This window comes from Monodelphis domestica, chromosome 2 (genome assembly GCF_027887165.1).
Source record: "Monodelphis domestica isolate mMonDom1 chromosome 2, mMonDom1.pri, whole genome shotgun sequence".
Lineage (NCBI taxonomy): Eukaryota > Metazoa > Chordata > Mammalia > Didelphimorphia > Didelphidae > Monodelphis > Monodelphis domestica.
Genome location: NC_077228.1, coordinates 10,029,933 through 10,055,746, shown reverse-complemented (window position 1 = coordinate 10,055,746; position 25,814 = coordinate 10,029,933). Strand labels below are relative to the sequence as shown.

Below are 25,814 nucleotides of genomic sequence, written 5' to 3'. Positions count from 1 at the left end.
TCGAAGGGCCGAGCTTCGCGGGGCCCCGCCGAGCCGCCTCCTCTTTGCCCCCCTTCCCGTGCCTGTCTCGGGCCTGCTGTGGGCCCTTTCTCCCTCTGCCTGCGGGTACAGCGTGCCCGGCCCTCCTCAGCTTCTCCCTAACGCAGGACGTTGTGCTTGGGCTTTGGGACCCGGCGGTTGCCGCCGTCCTCCACGTAGCTCGCCTGGGTCACGTGGCCGGGGGTTGCTTCTAGGAAGGCGCTCCCCGGAGCCTCGCACACGCTTCTTCTGACGAGGCTGAAGGAGTCCTAACCGTTGTGTTTCCCTTTTAAGGGACTACATGGACCGGCTCTTGGACGAGAGCGAAAGCGCCGCCTCCAGCCGGGCTCCGTCCCCCCCTCCGACCGCCTCCAACAGCAGCACCAGCCAGTCGGAGAAGGAGGACGGCGTGAGTAACAGCACTCAGAACGGTAAGCTGCCCCGCCGGGGGCCCCTCGGACCCGGACCGGCCGCCTGCCCTGCCCTGCCCCGCTCCGGGTGGTCGCTTTCATTTCGTAGCAGAACAACTTGTGGTGGGAAGTGCTGGGGGGACCCTCGTTTCTGCTCTCCCTCTGGCCAGACCCGGGCCGCAGGCGTGCGCCGCGGTCAGTTTTCAGGCCACGGTGACCTCGAATGACCGCTCGCGCGGGCTTCCTTCCTCAGGCATCGCCTCCAACGGGCCCAGCGAGGCGTCCGCCAAGGATGACCTGAAGGCCGACGGGCTGCACCTCAACGGGCCCAGCGGGGCGAGCAAGAAGGCCGGCCACGCCGACGCGGACACCAACGGCTACGAGGCGGACCCCCCGCCCGGCGGCGAGGCCAAGGTGGCTCACGTGACCCCCAAGAGCGAGAGCTACTTCGAGGACAAGAGCGAGCGGCCGGCCAAGCGGCGCAGGGTGAGCAGCAACGGCAAGGAGAGCCCGGCCGCCGCCGACTTCTTCCAGGAGGCCAACTCGCACGGCAAGTTGGAGGAACTGGAGAGTTTCGATGACTGAGCGGGAGGCCGCTCTGGCCGTGGCGAGGAGACGCTCCTGGTGCGACGACAATTTTCAGGGTTGACGGGTTCCCTTCAGCGGACGTCCTCGGTGCGCTCAGCTGCCGTCTGGCGTGTTCAGTGGGATTTTCATTTCGGGGACGGTTTGTATTCCTGCCTTTCGCGGAATTTTTTACTTCCACTCTTTTAAAGACCCTTTTAACGATCGGCCGACGGAGACGTCCCGGGCAGAAGGCGGCGGCTGCACGTCCACCTCGCCGCAGGCCCGGCCGCATTTTACTCCCAACCCCCTGAGTCCGCGCTTGCGGTTTGCTGGGAAGCGGGGCGCGGGGGAGGCTGGTTTGTGCTTCACTCGGAGGATCTTCTGCTTCACACCAGCTTTTCTGCTGCTTGTTTTTGGTTTTGTTTCTGGTTTTTTCCCCCTTTTTTTGTCTAGTAGACCAGAAAGTAGCCACGACCGTTTGTCTCTCCAGACCAATTGGGTGTCATCCCTGAGGAAACCCCGCTGAATCCTGAAAGTTACGCTAGCATGGTTTTTTATATAGAGAAGTTAAAAATAAACCAAGTCAGGTTTGTGTATGTACAATTGTTGACATCAGTGATGTCTTTCATATTCTTATCTGGGCCTAAGAAATACATGCTGTATTTTTCCAGATTCTTTGTAGCCTTTGGAAGATTTTTACAGAACTACGTCTTGACTGAGCTGTCCTTTCTTAAACAAAAGCTTGTATAATTTTCTTAACTTGTACAGTTGGTAAACTTTTATGAGAAGAGTTGATATTCGGAGTCTGTCCGCTTCCTTTTATTTTGCTAAAGTCTTTTTCTAATGAATTTTTAAGTGTTTGTGGGCTCTCCGAGTCACCCTTTCCTCTCCGGCGGCGAGAGGTTCACCCAGAGAATGGCGGGCTCCCGACCCCCGCGGACAAACCGCGCCTGCCGAATCCTGGCGCGATGCATGACGACGCTCGGGTGGGCCGCACAGACTTTTGCATTCGGCGCGTCTTCGTTCCTTTTGGCAGCCAGCGCAAGGGCTTCTCTCGAGCGGAAGGCGTTGGCCAGAGTCCACTCGGTGGTTTTCCTGCACATATCGGAAGGGCCCGCTTTGCATTGAGAAGCGCGGAGGGAACGGGAGCAGCCGCTTCTGCCGGAGGGAAGGCGGCGCTCGGGCCGCGGAAGGGCGGCGGAGGAGGCTTCCTCGGAGCGCCCGGCGTCGGCCCGAAGGAGCGGGCTTGCTCGGTGGAGTCTCGGGCAGCCCCGACGGTCTAGATAGGCTGCTGCTCGGTATGGCGCAGAGGGACGCCCCGCGGGGGCCGGACAACCCAGGGCTCCCCGCCCGCCACCCCCCGAGGAGGAGGATGCTTCTGGGCCTACGGAAGAGCTCCGGGCCGTCCCGGCGGCTTCTCTTTCTCCGCCCCAGCACAGTGTTAAAGCCATTGTAGACCGTTTTCCTTTCCCGCGGCGGACCTTGCCGGAGCTTCCCTAGTCTGAGTGGTGGTGTGTGTGCAGGACAGACCTTCGGGGGCCCCGATCCTCGGGAGCGGCAGTAGCTTTAGAAGGGGTCGCGAGCCGTCGTCTTCGTCAAGTCCAAAGTGTCCCAGCTTCGTATCAAAGATGGTCTAGAGAGGGTCCAAGCGAAGGGCGGCGCCGCATCAGAGAGCAGCGCAGAGGAGAGCCTGCGAGCGGACGGCCGGGGGGCAGCTCCTCCCCGAGGGGCCTCGCCCTGCGGGTCCCTCTTGGCCTGCGGCCGCTCTGCTCGAGGTCATTGCACTATTAGTACTTTAAGATTTAGTCACGTCATGATTTAATTTGCCTGCCTAAACCCCGCCGGACCCAGGAGCAGGTCCCCGTGGTATGGCGCGCCGTCCGGGCCAACACGGACTGCCCGCGAGATCTTTCCCGTGTCGCAGAATCAGAAATTGGGTTCAGCAGCAGCCTTTGGCGCGCTGTAAGACCGATCCGAAGGCGGATTTGACAGATGAGGCATTCCAGAATGATGGGTTACATTTGCATAGTAATTTTGCACTGTAAGTAATTCCTGGTTCTCTCCCCAATCCCTGTCTGCAATTCTGAAAAAGCTTATTAAAATATTTTTTTAAACATGTCTTTATGTTCAAATTCTGTGAGTCCCTCCAGGGTTTTCCTTATGGACGTCGCGGTGCCGAGAGCCGGCCGGCCGGCCCCTGCTTCTTAGGGGGTTCTCTCTGCGCCCGGTGCCCGGAAGAGCCCTTCGGGGGGCTGCAGCTCCTCTGTGGGGCTTCAGGGACACTCTTCATTTGGAGTAGAGCCCATATTGGTTCTAAGGCAGAGCACCGAGAAGCGCGGCTCCATGAGCATTAAGTGACTTGCCCCGCGTCCCCCAGCTGGGAAGTGGCTGAGGCCAGCCCTTGAACCCAGGCCAGCTGCCCCTTTGGAGCTCATTTGTAAAGTTCTCTCCCCTCCCCTCTCCTCGCCATTTCTTAACCCATTTCCCAGTGCCTCTTAGAGTTCCAATAAGGGAAGAGAAGCCCCAGCAGAGCCGGGGGGAACTCGAGACTTTGGGGAGGACAGCTGAGATTTGGGGGCCTTACCTTGGGGGGGGGGTCAGGACGACCTCAGCCTGGGCGTCTGCAATAGGAACCACCCAGTGGGCCGGGCCAGGCCCCTGAAGCTAAGCATCCCTCAGACTTGGCCCAGTGCGGGCAGGCAGGTAGCCTCATTGTGACCACCCTGCTCCCATTTGGAAGATCTCCACTTGGCGGGGCCAGTTCCTCCGGATTCCTGCTGTGGCTCTGGACTGCTCTCAGAGGCCAGCCACGTGTGCTGCCTGCCCCCATGGCAAAATACCAAAAGCTGGCCCCTTCTCTTCTCCAGCCCCCCACGGTCCCCTTCTCTTCTCCAGCCCCCCCAAGGCCCCCTTCTCATATACAGCCCCCCAAGGTACCCTTCTCCAGCCCCCCAAGGCCCCCTTCTCATATACAGCCCCCCATGGTCCCCTTCTCATATACAGCCCCCCATGGTCCCCTTTCCCCAGCCCCCCAAGGCCCCCTTCTCTTCTCCAGCCCCCCATGGTCCCCTTCTCTTCTCCAGCCCCCCATGGTCCCCTTCTCATATACAGCCCCCCATGGTCCCCTTCCCCAGCCCCCCAAGGCCCCCTTCTCTTCTCCAGCCCCCCACGGTCCCCTTCTCTTCTCCAGCCCCCCATGGTCCCCTTCTCATATACAGCCCCCCATGGTCCCCTTCCCCAGCCCCCCAAGGCCCCCTTCTCATATACAGCCCCCCAAGGTACCCTTCTCCAGCCCCCCAAGGCCCCCTTCTCATATACAGCCCCCCATGGTCCCCTTCTTTTCTCCAGCCCCCCATGGTCCCCTTCTCATATACAGCCCCCCATGGTCCCCTTCCCCAGCCCCCCAAGGCCCCCTTCTCTTCTCCAGCCCCCCATGGTCCCCTTCTCCTCCAGCCCCCCAAGCCCCCTTCTCTTCTCCAACCCCCCAAGGTCCCCTTCTCATATATAGCCCCCCAAGGCCCCCTTATCTTCTCCAGCCCCCTATGGTCCCCTTCTCATATACAGCCCCCCCAAGGCCCCCTTCTCTTCTCCAGCCCCTCATGGTCCCCTTCTCATATACAGCCCCTCATGGTCCCCTTCTCTTCTCCAGCCCCCCAAGCCCCCTTCTCTTCTCCAGCCCCCCATGGTCCCCTTCTCATATACAGCCCCCCAAGGTCCCCTTCTCCAGCCCCCCAAGGCCCCCTTCTCTTCTCCAGCCCCCAAGGCCCCCTTCCCTTCTCCAGCCCCTCATGGTCCCCTTCTCATATACAGCCCCCCATGGTCCCCTTCTCTTCTCCAGCCCCCCAAGCCCCCTTCTCTTCTCCAGCCCCCCATGGTCCCCTTCTCATATACAGCCCCCCAAGGTCCCCTTCTCCAGCCCCCCAAGGCCCCCTTCTCTTCTCCAGCCCCCAAGGCCCCCTTCCCTTCTCCAGCCCCCCAAGGCCTCCTTCTCCAGCCCCCCAGGGCTGGGCTCACTGACCCTTTGCTCCCCCTCAAAGAGCTGAAGTCAGTTTTTGAGACTTCAAAGGGAACAGAAGTTAGACGTGAGGGTGGATTCCCTGAGTAAAAGCAGTAAAAAGGCTGGCCAAGTCCTGGAATCGAGGTGGGAAACATGCTGGAGAGTCCATCTGAGAAGCACCTGAGAAGTGGGGAGGCCCTCCAGGTACCCCACCCCAGGGAATAGGGCAGGTAGGGATGCTTGAGAGGAGTTGGAGGGCTTCTTCTAACTCACTCTTGGGGCTTGGGGAGAAGGCTCAGAGCCCTGCCATGATGAGGGCCGAAGACGAGAGAGCTGTGCCCCGCTGGATCGCTGATGTGTGGCTCCCGGCTCTGCCTCTTACTACCCTGTGACTTTGGAGCCACCTAACCTTAGAGGCTGGCCCTGGGCTGGGCTGTGGGAGCACCAGGGTTCATGTCCAGCCTCAGACTTTCCAGCTGGGTGACCCCAGGGCACAGTGCTCCTCGGCTCTAAAATGGGCATCCCAGCGTTCACGATCTTTCAGCATCACCCGCCTGCCCTGCTGTACCCTTTGTACTAAACTTGGCAAATACTTCCTCGAGTGGTTGTGAGGCCCAGTGCTGGGCACATAGGAAGCACTAAATAAATACTAGCAGGGCCACCTTGGAGGTCTGGGTCATCCAAACTCACTGCTCCTGCCAGATACCAGAAGCTTGGAGATCTCTAAGCCCCTGCAGCTCCGGAAGGTGGGTTCCCCTTTCAGCAGGTATTCAGAAAAAGGCCCTTTTCCCAGTTCTGCCCCACTGCCAGTTAGCTCCGAGGTGCCAGGGCAAGGTTGAGGGAAAACCCAAACTGGGGGGAGCTTGTGCTGCCTGCTGGCCCTGAAGCTGGTGACCCCCCCTGCCCCACGGTGCCCCCCAGCAGCAGGCACTTAAGGTTGCTCTGATGCCCCTATTATGCCCCCCAAAACAAGCCCCCCCCAAAGTGCCAGATGGAGCCTCCGGGTTTCCTGGGCCCTCTACCAGCCCGCTCCTATCCTAATATGTCAGGAAGCTTCTGGCTGCCACTCGAGTTTAAAAACTGAAATTGTTTCCCTTCTGGTTGCCGCTGGAGGCTTTTAGAAAAACTCCTACCCGTGTGCCCTCTTCTTGGCAGCACACATTTAGGCTCAAATTCCCACTCAGTTGCTTAGCCCGGGGAATTTCAGAATGAAAAGAAACCTTTAAAGTTTATCAGAAAGAGGTCTACACACACCTGGGAAAAATCAAATGTCTTCAGAACAAGAAAAATTAAAAAGAGACCCTTTCATTTAAGGAATGGAAAAACAGGCTGACGTGAGACTGGTAAACAGGGAAATGTATGGAAATAGAATTGTTTTCCAAGTTTCCCAATCCCTCCATCATCACTCCCACTAGTGGTTTGCCCACCTGCTGCTAGGAGGACATGCTCTGGGTGCTAAAGATGCTCCAGATCCACGGTTCTGGCACTACACTGGTGGGCACTGCACAGAAAAGAGTGGCACAGGATGGGCTATGCCTCTCCATCTCAGCTGGCACCATAACAGACGGGCCAGTGGCTGACCCTGAAGGTCTCCCCAAAGCACCCTGGGAGCTGGTCCCCCCATTCAGAGGGCTTCCCAACAAACTTCACTGGGGGGTTGCTGCTTGTCAGCCTCTGGCTCCCATCTCCACCTGTCTCCTCCCACTTTTCAGGTCTGTAATCAAATCATCCAATTAATAAGGCTATTACTACCATAAAGGTGTGTTAATCAACTCCTTTGTGACTCTACTTACCATTCCTGTAGCTCCCAAACCCATCCCTCTACCCTAAACTACCCTCCATGTGTCAGTTCTTGCACTAGCGGGCAATAGCAACTCCTGTGTATTTGTATCGCCCTAGCATAGAGCTTAGATGTGTAACCTCTTCACAAATGACCTTTCATTCATCCATTTGGGATGGGGGTGGACAGAATCCTCTGGGAAGTGGGATTCCCCCTTCAGGTATCCCTCGTACAGAATGTGAGCTCACTGAGGACAGGGACCGGATTTTACTCTCCCCCACATGGTGCTCTGCACACAGAAGGTGCTTCATAAATCCTGTGGGGCACAGGACCAGAGTGGGAAGTGGAAAAGGCCCCAGAGATCATTTTTCTTAACTTCATCAAGAAAGAAGAGGAGGCAGGAGAGAGATCAGCCCAGGCTGGCCAGACAGAAGTTCACAAAGCCAGAATGCCCAGGCTGAATTGTGAGGCACTTTTGCTGCTCAGATCTCAGAGGATGACAGAGTAGTCAAAGCAAAGGCCCCTGGGGAGGCACAACCGGCCTCAGTGCCTTCCACCCTATTGGAGGGGGCTCTCTAGTCCCAGCCCATCCTTTCACAGAGGCTCAGGAAGCCTCTTGACCAAGACATATAGAGCAAGATGAAAAGGTCCAGTCTGGACCACGTCTTACCAAAAAGTGTAAACCCATTAAATGCCATGAGATTGCCAAGGGAGGGAAAAGAGGGGAGACCTCCCAGGCTTATCCAACCCAACACACCCAGTTGGGTGCAGTCAAAGGTAGGACTGAACCCCAGGATCCTCGCTGCATGTACCGTAGCTCAGAAGGAAGGGGAAGGAAAGGAGGAACCAGAGGGAGAAAAGCAGAACCATGGAGAGGATGTAAGGATAATATTAGAAAGTAAGTCTTGTTTTATTACTTTAGGGATAAGAAGTGAAGTGGCTGCTTGAGAAAAGACCTGGAGTTGGAAGCAGAGCTGAGAGAGCGTGTTGATTTCAACTGCTGAAAGCTACAACCATTTTTCTGTGTCAGTTACTCCCTCTGGCAGTTGGTAGAGACACTCGGAGACTCTCAGGGCTGGAGGAGGGAACATCTTTGCCCCTCTCTCTGTCTGAGGGAAAGACCTGCAGGAGCTCAGTGTTTTCCTTTCCCAACTTGGGAAAGGCTAGTGACTATCTATTGTGGTTTTATAGATTGGTTTATAGCTGAGAAGACCAAAGAAGAACTTGGTCTTTGGTTTGGACTCTGAGTCTGTTAAGACACAGAGTCCTAACTGGATTCTTGTTGAGACTCAGCCAGTTAGCCTTTGCCAGTAATCATTTGCAGGCAAAGTTAAGATTTATAAGAATATTAGTGTTATCCAGATTGATTGCTTACCATCTCCAGGAAGGGGGAGGGAAAGGAAGGAGAGAGGCAATTTGGATCATATAACTTGAGAAAGCTTATGTGGAAAATATATGAAAATAAAATATCTTTACCAAAAAAAAAAAGAATATTAGTGTTAGTTTTTATTTAGATAGTATAAATTTGGGTTAGTCTGATCAGGGAGGATTAGGGTAGCCTGTGAAACACAGAAGAAGTGGTTCCTTGCAGAACCAGGGAGTTTATTTGGGTGGGTTTAGAATCCTGTAGAATTAGAAATCCTTTATTTATCTTTATATATTTCAATAAATATTTTATGTTTATAATAAGAGGCTCTTTAGCATCCTTGCACCTGGCCCTGAAGGGAAGTTCACATTTGGGCTTCACTTCATCACTGAGGATACTTCTGATTTCCTCTATCAAAAGTATCTGAACAGTTTAAACTTGATTGGAGAGTAAAGCAGCTTTGAAAAGTGTTGAACCTATATTGGGACAGTTTTTCCATCAACATTTTTTCCTTTATATAGCTTGCAAATTTATTTTTACAGTTTGTTGAGATAAATAGGACAAAGAACCTAACTGTCTGATTTTAAGGGTTCAGTTGTCAATTTGGGCAGTTGAAACCATTGTCTCAGCAAGGGGTCTGTGGTAGCAGCTAGAGGTGAGCTGTGGTAACAGTGAGCTGAACTCTAGTTGGCTACAGTCAACTTGATACAAAGACTCTGTACTCTCAGAAAACCTGGTGAATTAGCTACACAGATTCACCATGGGATTTTCTCTGTTAGATATGGCTTCTCTCATTTTCACTATTGTACCAGAATATGTACAAAATGTAATTGCCTGTGACTTTCTAATGCCAGTACTCTCACTGACACTCCTACAACTAATCTCTTATGTCCCTGTGCTACTATTATTTATCATGTACTTTTACATGATGATCAAATCTTTGGCAGTTGTATTTAAACATTTAAAAGCAAGCATCAAGCAAGCTACTGAAAAATGTGATCTAATTTTAAAAGTGAACTATCTAGAGACTAAACTAGATAGAATGCAAACTCAAAATAAGGAATTACTCAAGACAAAAGGGACAATGGCAGAAACTAAAGACCATGACACAACTAAATTAGAGGGTGCAACTAATTCAGATAAACCAACTAAATTAGAAATGGAACTGAAGCATTAGAATGCAAACCAGCTCATATGTTTCCTCTAAGAGAGGTACTCATAGTGTCCCAGAGCATGGTATAGTGAATCTCATGTGCCACAAAAAGTGTATACAGGCTGATAAAGACAGTTTTAAGAAAAATACTCCATCATATGAAGAACCCATGGGTCTTGTAAAGCAGTTCAAGCATTTAGTTAAGCTTTACAATCCTTATTATGTGGACTTTGACATCCTTATGGATCAATTATTCAGGATGCAATTATCTTCCCTATCTCTTTTAACTAGATCTATTTTTATTTTGGTTTTGTCAGATATCATGATTGCGACTCCTGCTTTCTTTTTATCAGTTGATGCCCAATAGATTTGGCTTCATCCTCTTACTTTTACCCTATGAGTGTCTACCTTCTTCATGTGTGCTTCTTGTAGACAGCATATGGTAGGGTTTTGGTTTCTAATCCACTCTGCTATTCACTTGTGTTTTATGGGTGAGTTCATTCCATTCACATTCAGAGTTATGATTACCAGCTGTGTATTTCCCAGCATCTTGATTTTTACTCCTAGTCCTGCCTTTTCTTCTTTCACGATTTCCTTCTACACCAATGTTTTGTTTTTAATTAGTCCCCCTAATTCCTACCCTTATTTTACTTCCCTTTCCACCCCCCCTTTTATTCCCCTCTTATTTTCTTTACAGTCTTTTTAAACTACCCCCTACCCTCTCCCTCCCTTGAACTGCTTCCTTCCCCACCAATCCATTTGTTACCCTTCTACTTCCCTATAGGGTGCAAATCAATTCTCTGCCCCAATGTATTTGATTGTTTTTCCCTCTGAGTCAATTTCAATGCTTGTAAGAGTTTAGTATTTCCTGTCTCCAACCTCTTTACCCTTCCAGTGTTTTGATGTTCTCCCCCCACCCACCATAAACTTCTTTGTGACATAAATTTACCCCCTTTTCTTTTCCCATTTCTTTTAGTATTAACCTCTTTTTTAGCTTTCATTGTAGATATATATACACACACGTATATGTATATATGCATACATATATATCTATATACATATTTATATCTTGTCATTTCATCCTATACAGTTTATCACTGTTCCCTCTAAGTGTAATTTTTCTAGCTGCTCAGGTGATAAAAACAATTTTTAAGAGTTACCAATGACCTCTTTTCTTATAGGGATACATATCATTTTAACTTATTGGGTCTCTTAAAAAAAAGTTGTGGGTTTTTTTGTTTTGTTTTGTTTTTCTTTTTTCCCTCTATCTTAATTACCTTTTGATGATTCTCTTGAGTTCTGTGCTTGGACATCAAATTTTCTGTTCAGGCCTGGTCCTTTCTTTACAAATTCTTGGAATTCTTTTATTTTGTTAAATGATCATACTTTCCCCTGTAAGAATATAGTCACATTTTGCTGGGTAGTTGATTTGTGGTTGTAGACCTAGTTGTCTTGCTTTCTGGAATATCATATTCCATGCCTTTCCATCCTTCAGTGTAGATGCAGCCAGATCCTGTGTTATCTTCACTGTGGTTCCATGGTATCTGAATGACTTCTTAGCAGCTTGTAATATTTTTTCCTTGGTCTGATAGTTCTTGAATTTGGCTATAACATTCCTGGGTGTTGTCAGTTGGGGATTAAGTATAGGAAGTGATCTGTGGATTCTTTCAATCTCCACTTTTCCCTTTTGTTCTAGAATATCGGGGCAGTTTTCTTGGACAATTTCCTGTAGTATGATGTCCAGGCTTTTTCTTTTGTCATGGTCTTCTATTAAACCAATGATTCTTAAATTGTCTCTCCTGGAATGATTTTCTAAATCTTGTTTTGTGAATGAGGTGCTTCACATTTTCCTCATTTTTTTCATTCTTTTGATTTTGTTTTATAGTGTCCTACTGCCTTGTGAAGTCACTTGCTTCTAATTGCTATATTCTGGTTCTTAAAGACTAGATTTCATCCCTGGCTTTTCAGTCATTCTTCTCCTTCTGGTCTGATTTTCTTTGGAGGTCATCTTTCATCTCCTTTGCCTCATTTTCAAGCTGATTAATTTTGGATTTCAAGACACTGTTTTTTTTTTGTTGTTTGTTTGTTTGTTTCCAGATGACTTATCTTGCTTTTTAAGTTCTTTTCTCAGTTGTCTTCAACCTCTCTTAATTGTGTTTTGAGTTCTTCCAAGCCTGTATCCAATTCTGTTTCTGTTTATTTGCTTGGTGTTCCCTCATCCTTCTCTGTTCCATTTGCTCTTTGTTCATTGCCTGTATAGAAGCTGTCCTTTTTTTCTGTTCTTTGCTCATATTTACCCCTTCTTTACTCCCTGCAGTTGCCTGCGCTCTTGCTTCTCTCATTTTTTTGTTTGATCTGTGGACTTTTCTGTTTGCCTTCCCCCTTGGAGCTTAGTCAGCAAATCTCTCAGCGCAGTCTGTGGGGGAGGGATGTTGGATCTTGAGCTTCCCTGCCCTCTGAAGGTTTGATGGGATTAAGTCCAGCTGGGTTCATCTGGATATGCCCTGAGGCCAAAACCTCTGGAGGAGGGGGGCAATATGGAGTGTCTCCACTGCTTCAACTAGGATGTCCACTGTGTGCTCTGCGCTTTTTCTCCAACTGCTTCCCCACCTCCTGTGTTCAACACTCTAAGCCTGGCACAGTTTTTTCCGCAAGGTACTCTCTCCAGACCAGCACTCTTGCCCGCCCCGAGGTTCCAACTGCTGCTGCAGGCTTAGCACTCTAGATGGCAGAGAAGCCTGGGACCTTCCTTCTTCCTTCCTCTTAAACCCAAGTGTTCTCAAATTCAGGCTTTTGGGGGGTGTACCTTTTGAGTCCAGCAGAAGGATTCCTTTGCTCTGTCTTGTTGTTAGGTTTGATTTTCAGTCCCCTAGGAGCATTTAGTTTGTAATCAGTAAGGAAGGGTTTTCAGAGGTCTGAACTTTCACTGCGTCTATGCTGCCATCTTGCTAGAACCTCCTTATTGATGAATTATTAATGAAAAGGGAGAAACAGATTATACAGGACACTAATAATAACCCCCTAATTGCCAGTTGGTCAACTCGGGATCCTGGTTGGGAATATATTCTTTTGCAGGGTACGGAGACTTAACTACAGCCAGGGAGGCAATAATCGAAACTATGAGGCAAAATTCCAGACACCCAGGAACCTAGTCTAAATTTGAGAGCCTAAAGCAGGAAGTGGGAGAGATTCCCTCAACTTTCCTTGATAGGATTATTGACTGTGCAGAAAAATGGATTGGGTTGGATACTTTAACAGATGAGAATGTAAATCACATTCCCAGGCAGTTTGTGAAAAATGCATGCCCTTCGGAATAACTGTCCAAATTGGTTTGACATGGGTCTTGATGAAATTAGGAGAATTGCAAAGCACGAAGAGGGTCAGGAAAGAAAACTGAAAAATATCCTCAGCCTACTTCTGCTGATCGCATCCATGCTTCCCTTCCTTGACTGAGCTGGTTACTGACTGGCAGTTATGGCCACGGAAGCCCCAGAAAGAAAAAGGGATTTACCTTTTCTCTTCTTGCTGGTCTAGGGACCAACTATGCCCAACCCACGGGGTATTTGGCCTTTTCTGACTTATGCAGATGGCGTCCCCAACACAGACACAGTACTGCACCTCAAACAGAGCCCCAATTACCTCCCCTTCCGGGTGTCCCCCAAAAAGAACAGAAATGCATGTTTACAGGAGAAAAGTAATTTATTTGAAGCCTGTACAAAAATACTTCCGCAGGCACATTATTTTTCTTTCATTGTGACCTGATTTAAAAAGCTCGAGCCTGCAGTACCCTTTTTTTAAAACACAAAATTGTTCATTTGTGTAAATAGAATCTATATTGAAAAAAATATTCCCAGGAGATCAACAGCATACAAAACATAGGATGTATCCATCTTATTCACTTTCCCAGTGTGGACAATACCATCTGGTTTCTGGCACCGAACGAGGCATAATATTTAAGAACAAAATAATCCCAAGAAACATTTTTCAGGGATGACAAAAATAACTGATGATTCTTTTATGGAAAGACATTGCGTAATCCTTTGAAACATAAAGTGACATCTTCCTGACTGCCCAGAATTCAGCAGGCAGGATTACAAAGCAATTGTCGTATGAGGGAACCAGACCCCCGAATGCCTCACCTCGAGAGCCACCCAATTTTAAGCATCAGGATGGGGAGTCAGACAGAATTAGCAGGTCACAAATGGGGACGGTCATCCCAAGAGCTGTGGTCTCCACCCATGCATGAGGATCAGAACCAGAAGGCACGTCTCTCTGACTTGACCCTCTTCATTTTACAAATGAGGAAACCAAGGCACAAAGAGAGATCAATGGACCTGCTCCATGTCTCATGGGCAGGAAGCAGGGATGAAGCAATTGAGCAAATAGAAGGATAGGAAAACTAAAGGCAGAAGACTGCTAAAGAGAAGCTTGCTCATGGCCTTCAGGGGAAACCTTGCTCTGGCTCTTCCCCATGAAGGGGGCAGGACTGGGCAGTCCTAGCACACCAGAGCTGGAGGGACCCCTAGAGGTCTGCTCCAAACCCTTTACTTTAGAGAGGAAGAAGCTGGAGCCAAGAGAGATGAGGGATCAAATGGGTCTGAGGGGCAGAGCCAGGATTTCCACCTCAGGGTAGATCCAGGGCTTCAGGGAATTCACGCGGGCACTCCTTCAGTACAAGTCCTAGAGAACTCAATCATGGCCATTTCCCAACCCCAGCTGCTCTTCCTTGGGGCTGGCTCCCAGGAAGGATTGGCCCCACTGGACCAAACCAGGGCAACGAGTGCAGGTTCTTCATCTGGGGCCAACTAGACAAGGATCAGCAAGTGTAGAATCTAAACTCATGCTGCTTGGCAAACACCAGCGTAAGGACCCAAACATGCCAGGCCAAGCTCATGCTTATTGACCAATACAGCTTGCCAGTTACTGAACAGGATGAGCCTCTAGAGGTCCACTGAGTCACCCTTGTCTTCTTCAGCCTACATTTAGTTGAATATTCATTCAAAGGTCTTGAGATAGGACACAGAGCAAACTGGAGCCTGGAATGCCACACGAGTGGGACAGGAAATGAAGTTCTAAAGACAGACATGGAGGAGATGGCGATGTGGCTGCACAAGGATTTCTCTGGGAACCAGGAGACAAGAGAAGCAAGGGTTGGGGGAAACCAGAACGATGGTAGGAGCCCAACGGTGAATTCTTTTTTGGTTCTAGTGGACGCAGGAGACAGCCCCAAAGTGGGAAAGGGCCGCTGCTTAAGAGGCAAGAAGTGAGGAGACTAGATGACGGACCCCAGTTTTCAGGCTCTTCACTATGACTCTGCAAGAAGCTTTCCCTGAATAAAGTGCGGACAGGCAAGTGAAAAGGGCCTCCAGTCCGTATTTGCAGAGTATTGCCCTGCTCCAACAGGTTGATTCAAATTTAATCAAAATCAGATGGACCCTGTCTGCTGGTAATAGGTGCTGGCAGTGATTGACTTGGGAATTCAGACCTCTGCCCACCTTAGCTTAGTACAGGTTGTTCCTGGTCAGCTTTGTGCCTCGGTTTCCCACAGTGTAACATCTAGTCCTGCTTCTACCTGCTAAAAAGGGGAAGTGAACAGGTCCCAACACACTAGGCCTATTGTCGGCTGGGATCTAGGCAGTCTAGAAGGCACTTTTGCTTCCCATTTCCCTAAATTATTACCCCAGTAAACTGGCCCAAATTTACATAGTCACTTAATCCATATACCGATCGCTGTCCATGTAGGTCAGAGAAAGGAACAGGAAGGAGAAAGGCTCTGAATAAAGCATCCACACCCACTAAGCCCCCAACGGCAACAGAGACTTGTTCACTGGGATCGCCGGGGGAGCATCCAGGGCACCAGAGTGCAGCATGAAGCCGGTAGGAGCCTGGATCTAGGCTGGAAGGCCGGTAGCCCTTCCTGGCTGGGCACCCCCGGCGGGAAGCCCAAGAGAACGTCTCCAAATCTATGAGATGAGGCAAGAAGAGCGCCTACATCACAGGCTGCCGTGAGGCTCAGACAAGATCACTGCGTGCTCAAGTGGCCGGCAGACGCTCAGATGCTATAGAAGAGCCCGTGACCATAATCACTGTTGTTGTTACTACTCTGTTCCACGGAGGGCCTGGACTTCAGGTGTGGCCATTACCTCCCCCCCTCCGGCCCCCAACTGCCAATCCTGCTCTCCTTTCTTCTTCCTCTCCCCCTCCACCTCTCCTCCTGTCCCAGCAGACTTCCATCCTTAGAACAAAGGCAGGCTAAGCTCCTTTTCCATAAGTGATCTCAAACAATCAGGCTAATCACAGCGTCTCAGACCTGGAAGGGTGACCCAGCCTGACCAGGAATCCTTGTGCATCTCTGAAATTGGGAAATCTGGCCTTCCTCTAGAGTCCTTCCGGGCTAGGGAGTCAGTAGCCTCCTCAAGCGGCCTGAGCCACCTATTACTGGGGAGGGCGCCCTCCTGCAACCTTCCACCCCCCAGCACTGCAGATTCTCTCCCTACAGCTCGCTCTCCAATCCCATCACCATCTTGGCTTCCCTTCTCTGGAAAGGCATCAAGAACACAGAAACAAGGTTTAAAGGAGGGGGGGCCCCCTTAGAGGTCAGCTAGTGCAACTGTGCCATTTTGTGGATGGGGAAACCGAGAGCCCCGAGAAGGGATTCGCTCCAGATCACAGAGGCATGACGGGGAAAATACAGGCTCTAATCAGACTCATTTCTCTTCCTAAAATGCAGAAGCTTGTAAAACCACCAGCTACCAGCATATCCCTAGTGTTAAAGCCGAAGGAAAGGACCAGAGACTCTTCTTAATGCTCAAGAGGCCAATGTATCTATGGAGTAGACCCAAGGCCAGCCTGGGTTCCTTTGTCGATAAGCAAGCCAGCAGCACAGAGGCTGAAGTGGGGGTGCAGGAGCCCCCTTTGAAGCCCCTCTCCAGAGTCTCCAAGTAGGACTCAGGCAGTATCAGGCAGAGAAGGTGGGCCTCAGAGCGAGGACTCTCGCAGCTGTTAGACCCCGAAGGGGAAGCCTGACGCCCTGGCATGTGTCATAGTGGGATTCCAGGGAGGGCAGAAAGGGGGCCGAGCCAAGAGGCCAAGGGAGGGCAGCCAGGTGAGTTTAGGACAAGCAGGTGACACTTTGTCTTTTCTTCTCCCACTTAATGCTCTAGGGAATGGGCTTGCCCTGCCTACATCCCGCTGGGGGGGTGCGGGGCCGGGGGCTCTCTTCTTCCACGCTACAAGAACCTGGGTTTGCCAGACCAGGAGCCGGCCAACTTCCTCTGGAGTCAGCCTGCTGACCAGCTCCCGTCCAGCCTCATTTCTGGAGGGCATCCCAAGGGAAGATCAAAGGCCAAAAGCCCAATTCTCCCACCACCTGGATGTGGAAGAGCCTTTGGGACAGCCCATCCGGGACGCCCCACGGGGGTTCTCTCTCTCTGTGAGGAGGGGCCATCCTTTGAAGACATTGAAGACATCCTTTGAAGGAATTGAGGGTGCAGTGACCGAGCCCTAGAGAACGGAGGGGGGCTCTGACTTGAAGGAGGAGAATTCTGAGAGGGGGAGCTATCGGAGAGCACTTGGCGTTCCAGGGAAGTAAAGGGGACTCCTAGAGGCTCTCATCATAGGAAGAGGGATGGCCACAGCCATCCCATCTGTGGAAACAGGCAGAGAAGGTGGGATGCCACTTGCGGGGGCCAGAAATGCCCACAGAACATTGTGGGAGCCCCGCGATGGGTGCAGGGGAAAACAATAAATTAAAAGCCAGATACGTCATCTTCCAGTCTGGTATAAATTAATGCAAACTGCATATTTAAGATAGAATCAACGAGAAGATTCTCTTGTCGTAAAAATCGAAAAAGGCAGCACTCTTCGGATTGTACAGGGGCCCCAGGACCGAGATCTTGGGAGAACCAGGATGCCGCGAGCCGTTCAAGCAGGTCCGCGTTGGCACTGCCCGTGTGCAGGGTGGACCGCGCCGGGGAGGACCCGAGGCTCACACGGCTCCTTTCCCTTTAACGTCCAGCTTGCTGCTCGGCTCCGACTGTTTACTCAACTGCTCCTCCGTGAAGGTGATGTAGGAATACACCAGGCTCCCAGCAATACTGCAGAGGACAGAAAAAGCATGTCGTGATGGAGCCAGGAGAGCGACGGGCATGTCGGAGCCCTCTGCAGGCTGGAATAACAGCGGCCCTCCTAATTCCTTACGGGTAATAACCGTTACTGAGGAGTGACCAGAGAGTTCATTGGCACAGCCTCTAGCATTGCGGCGAGGGCGGGCATCAACTCTGCCACAGAGTCCTGGAGAAACGCCCGGGGCACCGAGAAATGACTTGCCCACGGTCACGCAAGCGGGCTGTCAGAAGGAGGATTCAAACCCAGGTCCTCTGGACTCTGTGGCCAACTCTCCCCATTCTAGGAGGGCACCTAACAATATTCCTATTAATTAAGGAAAGCAAGAGTGCCTGAGAGTCCGAGAGATGACCAGAGCTGTGTGTCGGAGGTGGGACCTCGCCTGGCACCTGCTGACTGACTGAAGCTCTCCATCCTTCAGGAAACTCCAGAATAACAACAGCTCCTTTCTAGACCCTCCAGTGTTTGCAAAGCATTGATAGCATCATCCCCTTGAACCCTCACCACAATCAGATGAGATTCCTCAGGATCCCCATTTTACAGATGAAGAAACTGATTTTGTCCAGGATCACACAGCCAGAGGCTGAGGTGAGATTCAGACTCACATCATTCTGGCGAGAGTACAACAGTCTACACAGCCTGCCCTGGCTGCCTCCCATCACACCTCATGGCAGACCTGGATTGGTAAAAGGACCAAGTTATATATATATGATTCTTAGATCCTGATAGAGTTTGGGCAGCTGGGGGTAGTGGGTAGAGCACTGGGCTTGCATCAGACTCATCTTCATGAACTCTAATCTGGCCTCAGACATTTCCTGGCTCTGTGACCCTGGACAAGTCACTCCACCCTGCTGGCCTCAGTTTCCTCCTTTGTAAAATGAACTGGAGTAGGAAGTGGCCGACCCCTCCAAGATCTGCAAAGAAAATCCCCCACAGGACCAGGAAGAGTCGGAGGTGACTGAAATGGCAGAACAAGAACCACCACCAATAGGGACGGCACAGAGAATGGGGTTTGTAATCTCGGTAGTAACAGAAACTCCTGCCAGGGCCAGCTGGCACCTTCTCTGGATGCTCAGAGCTGCAAAGGGGGCACTTGGGCTCTAGCCCTGGTCCTGAGTCACAATGCCAGGAGGCTTGGCAGCTTCCTCTGGTGAAAGGAGATGGGAAGCTCCTTTACTTATCCGTATCTGAGCACGATGCCTGGCACACAGAGATGTTTATTATGGGGCAGGGAGGGGGCTCAGTAGATAGAGAGCCAGGGCCAGAGAGGAGGAGTCTTGGGTTCAAATGTGACTTCTGATACTTCCTAGTGGTGTGACTTTGGGCAAGTCACTTAACCCCCACAGCCTAGTCCTCCCAGATCTTCTAACAGTTTGTATCAATTCTAAGACAAAATTGAGGGGCTAAAAAAACGTATTTGTTACATAAAATCACCCTCAGCTAGCTACTTCTCCCTCACCCTCTCTATCCAATCTGCCGCCAAACTCAGCCAATCTTCTATTTGCGACAGCTGCCCTTTCTCTACTATGCCAGGGCTCCCCGCCTCACCTCACACCTGGACCCTTCTGCTTGCCTCCAGGCTCTCCTTTCCCCAGTCCAGCCTGATCTTTGTGCAGTTTGGGTCTCACCCCACCACTCAAAACACTCCAAGAGCTCCCTCTGGCTCCAGGATGAAATGCATATTCCTATTTTGCATTCGGGGGCCCTTTCAGCCTCTCTATCTGGGCCCCAAGTCCTGCTCCAGCCCCACTGGCCATCTTGTCTCCCTGGGCTGCCTCAGAATCCAGGGACCACCCCACATGCAGCGCCACTCCCCCTGGACCTGGACTGCCACGTCCATAGCTCCCGGAGCACCTTCTGTCTTCTCCTCGCTGGTCTCTGTGGGCAGGGGCTCCCTCGGTCACAGCACCCTACCTTCAAGTACCCCCTTTGGGTGCTTAGAGCATCCTTATGGGATCCATCCACAAAACTAAGAGGGAGCCCCGCAACTAGCCAAGCTCCAGCTTGAGAGGCTTGGCTGGGACCCAGCAATTTGTATAAAAAGAGGGAATATCTCAGAAGCCCCAAGATTCTGCTGGTCAGCAATGGGAGAGGAGGCAGAGGCAGGCAAGAGGGGCTCTCAGCCCTACGGGCAGGCGCCACCCCAGTACCCACGTACAGGGAGAAGATATGGGCTTCCCTCTGCCCCAGAGAGGTTGAAATTGAATTTTCGGGTCTGTTCATCCAAACAGCCTCAGCTCTGCATCACCCACGAGGAGGACAGCCACTGCCTAGAGACCGACAGGAAGGCTGAGGGTGTCCCTTGGGCTCAGAGCTCAGCAGTTGGCCCCAGCAGGGTCTCAGAGCATGGCTGAACTCAGAATGTTTTGACTAAAATAAATTCCCTAAAGCAGCAGAGGAGGGAACCACATGGCCTCGGGGGCCGTTATTTTGCTCCCTGGCTTCAGCCAAACCAATTATTGTAACGTGGCAATCAATGCACTTATATTTGTACACAGGACATCAACTCCTTCGAAGCTGAGGCAGTTCCATTTTTTGCCTCTGCATCCCTCAGCCTTAGGCACAAAGATGGCACTTAATAGTCGCCTGACAGATGGCTAAAAGACAAAGCTACACAAACAATCTGCCTTTCCCCCATCACATTCTACTCTCCAACCACATTCTTACAGGCACAGTCTACACCTTACACAATGGTATACTCCCCACAGCACCTACTAACATGCTTTGCGCGTTGTGGGTTTTCACTATTTACTGGATTAAACAATATGAATAGGAAACTACAGAACAGGTTTCTAGCTGAAGTATTTTCCCCAAGAGGTCTTTAAGGGCAAGAAAAGTTGATTTGAGGATAAGACAAACCTGGGGCGGTTTAAGAGTCGCCATTCTGAAGAGTGTTACTAAGCATGCAAAAGAGTCCCCAGTGGAATGTCTCCCAGCATTCTAAAGGCTCTTTCTTACAATATTACTTAGCATTCCAAAAAGCTCTGCCCGAATGCTAGCGAGCGAGCCTGCTCAAGGAGCCACCTTAGAATGGACAGGCACAAAGCAGGGTTTCAAAAATCAAAGCCCCTACTAGTGAGGACCCAAGAAAAATAAAGCGAATTAACCGAATTAACCGTGGCCTGGACGTCCACTCCCAAACTCAGCCCTTTTCTGATGCAAGTTCCTTCAGGGAAGGAATGTCTTTTCTTAGTTCACTACATAGCTTGGACCAGAGTACAAAGGCATTTACACACACACACACACACACACACACACACACACACACACACACACACACACAGAGCCTCAGAGGTCCAGTGAAGGAGCTGGGTGCTGAGATCAGAGTGAGCCAGGTTCCTTTCTCCCCCAAGACAGAAGGAGCACAGGTGAATGGGGGGCGATGGGGAAAAGGAGGAGAGTGACCCCCCCCAAGGATCAGAAATTCTAGGGAAGATTTCTTGGGGCTCACAGCCCTTGATAAAAGGGAGTGTCGGCTCTTTACTACCCTTTGGTCAGGCGAATCCTCTTTCCAAGGAAAATTCCAGTTGGGCAAATTCTATAAAAATGTTAATCCTGGCCAAAAGCAAACACAGCTTCCTATTTATTCTTAAGGTTCAGCCTTGCTGGATTCACTTGAATATTCTAAAGGGCAGCAAGAGTTATTTTTAGATCCCCAAAGCCTAGGGAGGGTCTGACCATCTCAGGCTAAGGAAGGAAGGCTTACTGAATTGAAATGAATTTAACCAGCAATTCAATTCCCTAACTTTAGAGATGGGGGAAAAGCAACGTAGTATGGTAAGGATGAGTCTGACCAATAGAAAGGCCATCCAAGAATGCTGGGAGGCAGAATGTCTGGGTTTGATTCCTGACTGAGCTATATGTATGACCTCGGACCTTGGGTTCCCCTCTGGAAGGTGAGGGAGCATCCTCCTCCCTAAACTACCTCTGTGGATACTTCCTGCTCTAAATTGATGATCCCAGACACCAGGGATCAGAAGAGACACGGTGCTGGGAGACCCAGAGGGAGGGGGATTTGTTTGGATTGGGAGAAGAAACAGAGAACAAAAATAAGTGAGGGTTCCTCCAGAGCAGACTGGAAGCAGGACTGATGCTTCTCAGGCGGCGCCAACTAGACGGAGGTCTCCTGGTCCCTCTGGGAGAATGGGGCCAGTTTGCTCTCCCACTTAAGGCTTATTGGCTAGTGGATTCCTCTAATTGTCACACCAAAGTAGTCTCTGTTTATCCCTTTGTCCATCTCCCCCATGTACTCCTCTGGGTATGTGTGGTTCCCCCAGCAGGAGAGACAATTTAATTTTTGTTTCTGTAGCCCTAGCATGGTGTTGGGTATATCAGAGGTGCTTAATAAAAACTTATTTGGGAGCAGCTGGGTGCCTCAGCTTCCTCAACTATAAAGAGGATAGTACTGTAATGGCTCCCACTTCACAAGATTGTTGTAAAGACAAAACAGAGATTGCATAAAGAGCTTCATAAACTGTAAAACTAGAGGTACGAGCTAGCATTGTTATCTTAATTATACAGCCAGCAAGCCAGCTGTTTTGGCCAGGAGCTCCCTTCTAGAAACTTGTCAGGGGATGCAGGAAATAGCTGACAAATAATTAGGTTCTCTTCCCAAATTGACTCCATTTTATTTTTTATGTGAATATGCACAGCAAAATCTACCATGTGTTTCCTTTTAGAGAATAAGCCTTAATTAAGCTTGGCTGCCAAGTGATTTGAATAGACAGTATGGGAAGGTTTACTGAAAGCTAACCAGCATGGGAAAAAAGTTTGAGTCTGTTCTCTGAAAATAACAAAGTTGGGGGCAGCTGGGTGGCCCAATGGAGTAGACGGAGGTCCTGGGTTCAAATCCGGCCTCAGACACTTTCTAGCTGTGAGACCCTGGAAAAGTCACTTAACTACCATTGCTTAGCCCTTACCACTCTTCTGCCTTGGAACGAATATGCCGTATTGATTCGGAGACAGATGGTGAGGGTTTAAAGTTTTAAAAAAAGGAACAAAGGGATGAGATGGACTAAGAAACTGAATGTAAATGGGCTCAGCTAGCCTCTCTGCTGGCTTGGGCTTGTTCAAGTCGTGGTCAGAGAGAGTTTCCAACAGATCCTGAATCTCAAAGGGCTTCTAGCTTAAGTGAGACTGGCAGGAAGGCGACTGAGAAGGAATACTGGGAAAGCAGTTCTTGCTCACCCGCAGGTCAGCCTTCAGGAAGTAAGGGATGGGGCTGGAAAGGGGCTCTGAGGCAAACCCTCTCATTTTACAGATGAGGGAACTGAGGCCCCTGAGAATCAAAAAATGGGTCCAAGGTCATCCAAGTATAAACTCCAAAGGTGGAATTTGAACCCAGCTCCTCCAGCCCCAAAGCACATGATCTCTCCACTGTATTATTACATTGCTTTTCCTCCATCTCTAAAGTTCTTTCTGATGGTGGGGATGGAGGGGTATGGGATAATCAATCGATCAATCAATATGGATTAGGCACCTACTATGTGCTTAGCACAAGAATCAGGAGAGGGTCCCTGCCCTGACCTTCCAATACAATAACAGGGCAGAAAACAGAAACACTAAACTGAGGTGACAAGCAGCCACCATGACTGTTATAACTATCTACACAGGTCCCTTTAGATCAGATCAGAAGGACCCTGGACAGCACCAGATCCCTGATTTCCTTCGAGATCCAGCTCTCACACCATTCTCTGCTGGTCTTTTCTCATCTTCCTAGCTGCTTCCTTCCTAGCTTCCTCCTTCCAAAACTTCTGGGTATTTATTTTGTATTCATTCTACATATCTTTAGATATGGAAACATCGTATATTTTGTAGACATGGCCCATGGGAGAATCTGTTTGGCTAGACATGCATATTTGTAACAAGGCTTTTTTTCTTTTTTTAAATGGAGTGGGGGGAAACAAATCCATTTCTATTCACTGAAAAATAAAATTAAGTTAAAAATTAGAAATAATTGAAAGAAATAAAAAAAAAAAGAATTTGTTGTATCCCCCAGTAGAACTGAAGTTCTCAAAGGCAAAAATGGCTGTCTTATCTTGGTCTTCCCAGAGACCTACTGAGTACCTGGCACATAGGAGGTGCTTACAGCTTCTTAACTGACTACCTTTTAGAAATCTAGATTTCTTTGCCTTTTTTTCTATCTCTAGCACTCAGGATGATATCTCGCCCACAGCAGGGGCCTAATAAATGTTTATTGATTGACTAGTTAACAGAATGACATAATGTTATTGACAGAAGAATCTTTGTAGTGATCTAGTCCCAGGATCAAAAAGATCAAGAGCAGGAAGAAAGCTAAGGGAAAAGGAAATCAGCATTTATATAGCACCTACTGTATACTAGACACTGTACTAAGTACTTTTGGGGGCAAATATTAGAGGGCATCAAGTCGACCATTTTCCCTTTTTCATTTTTTATTTTTCTATTCTATTTTATTTTTTCCCCAATTACATGTAACAACCGTTTCCAACATTTTCCAAAGAAAACTGAGTCTCACAGTCTCTCCCTCCCTCCCCATCCCTTGAGATGGTAAGCAATCTCATATAGATTTTATGTAGGTCTTTGTAGAAGACATTTTTTTTTTGCTATTAACTCTTTTGTGCAAAGAAATAAAGAGTAAAAAAAAATTAAGTGGAAAAAGTTTGCTCTGGACTAGATTCTGACACTCTTCTTTTTCTCTGGAAGCCAATGGCATTTTTTATCAGGAACCTATGAGGTAGTTTTGGATCACTGTATCGCTGAGAATAGCCCCTTTATTCATACAATGCACAATGTTCTCCTGGTTCTGCCTATTTCACTCTGTTTCAGTTCTCCTAAGTCTTTCCAGGTTTTTCTGAGTTCCTCCTGCTTCAATCTCCCATTTTTTAAAGACAAAAAACTAAAGCCCATTTACTAACGCTACTCAAACCAGGTAACATTTGAACCCAAAGTCCCTAAGTCCCAGTCTGGTACTATTGTCCCTGAAATGTTCCCTAAAAATCATGATTTTTAGATTACATTTGATAAACATTTATAGTTATTGTTTTAACAGTTCCATTATTTTATTATTCTATATTATATCAGATGTATAATATTTTATTGTATTATTTCTTTTTTATTGGTCTTATAGTCATGATACCAATGGTATCATTTATAGAAGAAACTACCTAGGCCCAGAAAGGGGCCAATAATTTAATCAATGTTTGGGGCCAAGGAACCAGGCTGTCTGACTCTAACTGCAGTCATCTTCTCTGTTATTCTTTATTCCTTTGAAAAGAATGCACAGTAGGAATCATGGCGCAGGGTATGGGTTCAAATCCCACCTCTGTCACTTAATATCTGTGCAATGTGGGGACCCTTTATGCCTCTGAGCCTCAGTTTCCTCATCTGTGAAATGAGGGGTGGGTCTCCATGGCCTCTAAGGTCCCCCTCTCTCTCTCTAGATCAAGGATTCTGAGATCTTCTGGTCCACAGCCAGTGAGCTTCAGAGGCAGAATTAGAAGCGAGGTCTTTTGGACTCAACAATCGAGTCCCCATTCCCAGCCATTTCTCATCCCAAGCATCCACCTCCCTGAGCTTCCCTGGCCAAGACATTGACTGAGGAACAAGGATTTGCTCACCTGATATTTAACCCAATGAAATTTGTCCATGTGAAAATATAGTCTCCACCAAAGACCATTCCAATATAGGTTATGAGAATATTCTGAAAAGAAAAAGAAAGAGGCGAGATTTTACTTTGTTTTCAGGTTTCACTCCATCACCCTTTCTTTTGCCTGTGTCTAGCCCTTCCTGCTCTTCTGCCTTGGAGCTGATACTCAGTGTTGATTCTAAGAGAAGGTTAAAAAAAAAAAAGAATGGGGACAAAAGAGGGAAGAGAAGGGGAAGGGAAGGGGAAAGGGAAGGGAAAAGGGAAGGGGAAAGAAAGGGGAAAGGGAATGGGAAAGAGAAGGAGAAGGGGAAAGGAAGGGGAAGGGAACAGGAAGGGGAAGAGGAAGGGAAAGGGAAGGGAGGGGGAAGGGGGAAAGGAAGGGAAAGGGGAAGGAGAAAGGGAAGGGGAAGGGGAAGGGAAAGAGAAAGGGAAGGGGAAGGGGAAGGGGAAGGGGAAGGCGGAAGGGAAAGGGGAAGGGGAAAGGGAAGGGGAAGGGGAAGGGAAGGAGAAGGGGAAGGGGAAGGGAGAAGAGGAAGGGGAAGGAGAAGGGGATAGGGAAGAGGAAAGGGAAGGGGAAGAGCAGGAAGGGAAGAGAAAGAGGGAGAGGGGAGACGGGAAAATTAACAACATCATTAAAATATATTTTGAAAAAAAAAAAAAGTGACAGCATCCCAGCTATCCCAGGCAAAGTGTCATAAGGTTTTGGCAAAGGCTTGGGGAGTTCGTGGAGTTGGCATTTCCCTAAGTGTGTGCCCCAAAGGGAGGGTGCCCC

At 49.4% G+C, this 25,814-nt stretch overlaps 2 protein-coding genes across 5 annotated transcripts in view; one reads left to right on the top strand and one right to left on the bottom strand.

Moving 5' to 3' along the window:
• Window positions 1–3,113, top strand: part of MIER1 (MIER1 transcriptional regulator) — a 36,144-nt gene extending 33,031 nt beyond the window's left edge. For all 4 annotated transcript variants that reach the window (XM_056814988.1, XM_056814990.1, XM_056814991.1 and 1 more), the window contains 2 exons: window positions 313–449; window positions 682–3,113. In XM_056814988.1, the coding sequence (XP_056670966.1) occupies window positions 313–449; window positions 682–1,013 (469 nt within the window). In that variant the 3' untranslated portion in view covers window positions 1,014–3,113. The remainder of the gene's footprint in view (window positions 1–312; window positions 450–681) is intronic.
• Window positions 3,114–12,971: 9,858 nt separating this feature from the next.
• The window catches only part of SLC35D1 (solute carrier family 35 member D1), a 46,916-nt gene continuing 34,073 nt past the window's right edge, over window positions 12,972–25,814 (bottom strand). Inside the window, exons 11-12 of the mRNA XM_056814983.1 lie at window positions 25,014–25,096; window positions 12,972–17,387 (exon numbers count right to left, since the gene is read on the bottom strand). Of these exons, the coding sequence (XP_056670961.1) occupies window positions 17,279–17,387; window positions 25,014–25,096 (192 nt within the window). The 3' untranslated portion in view covers window positions 12,972–17,278. The remainder of the gene's footprint in view (window positions 17,388–25,013; window positions 25,097–25,814) is intronic.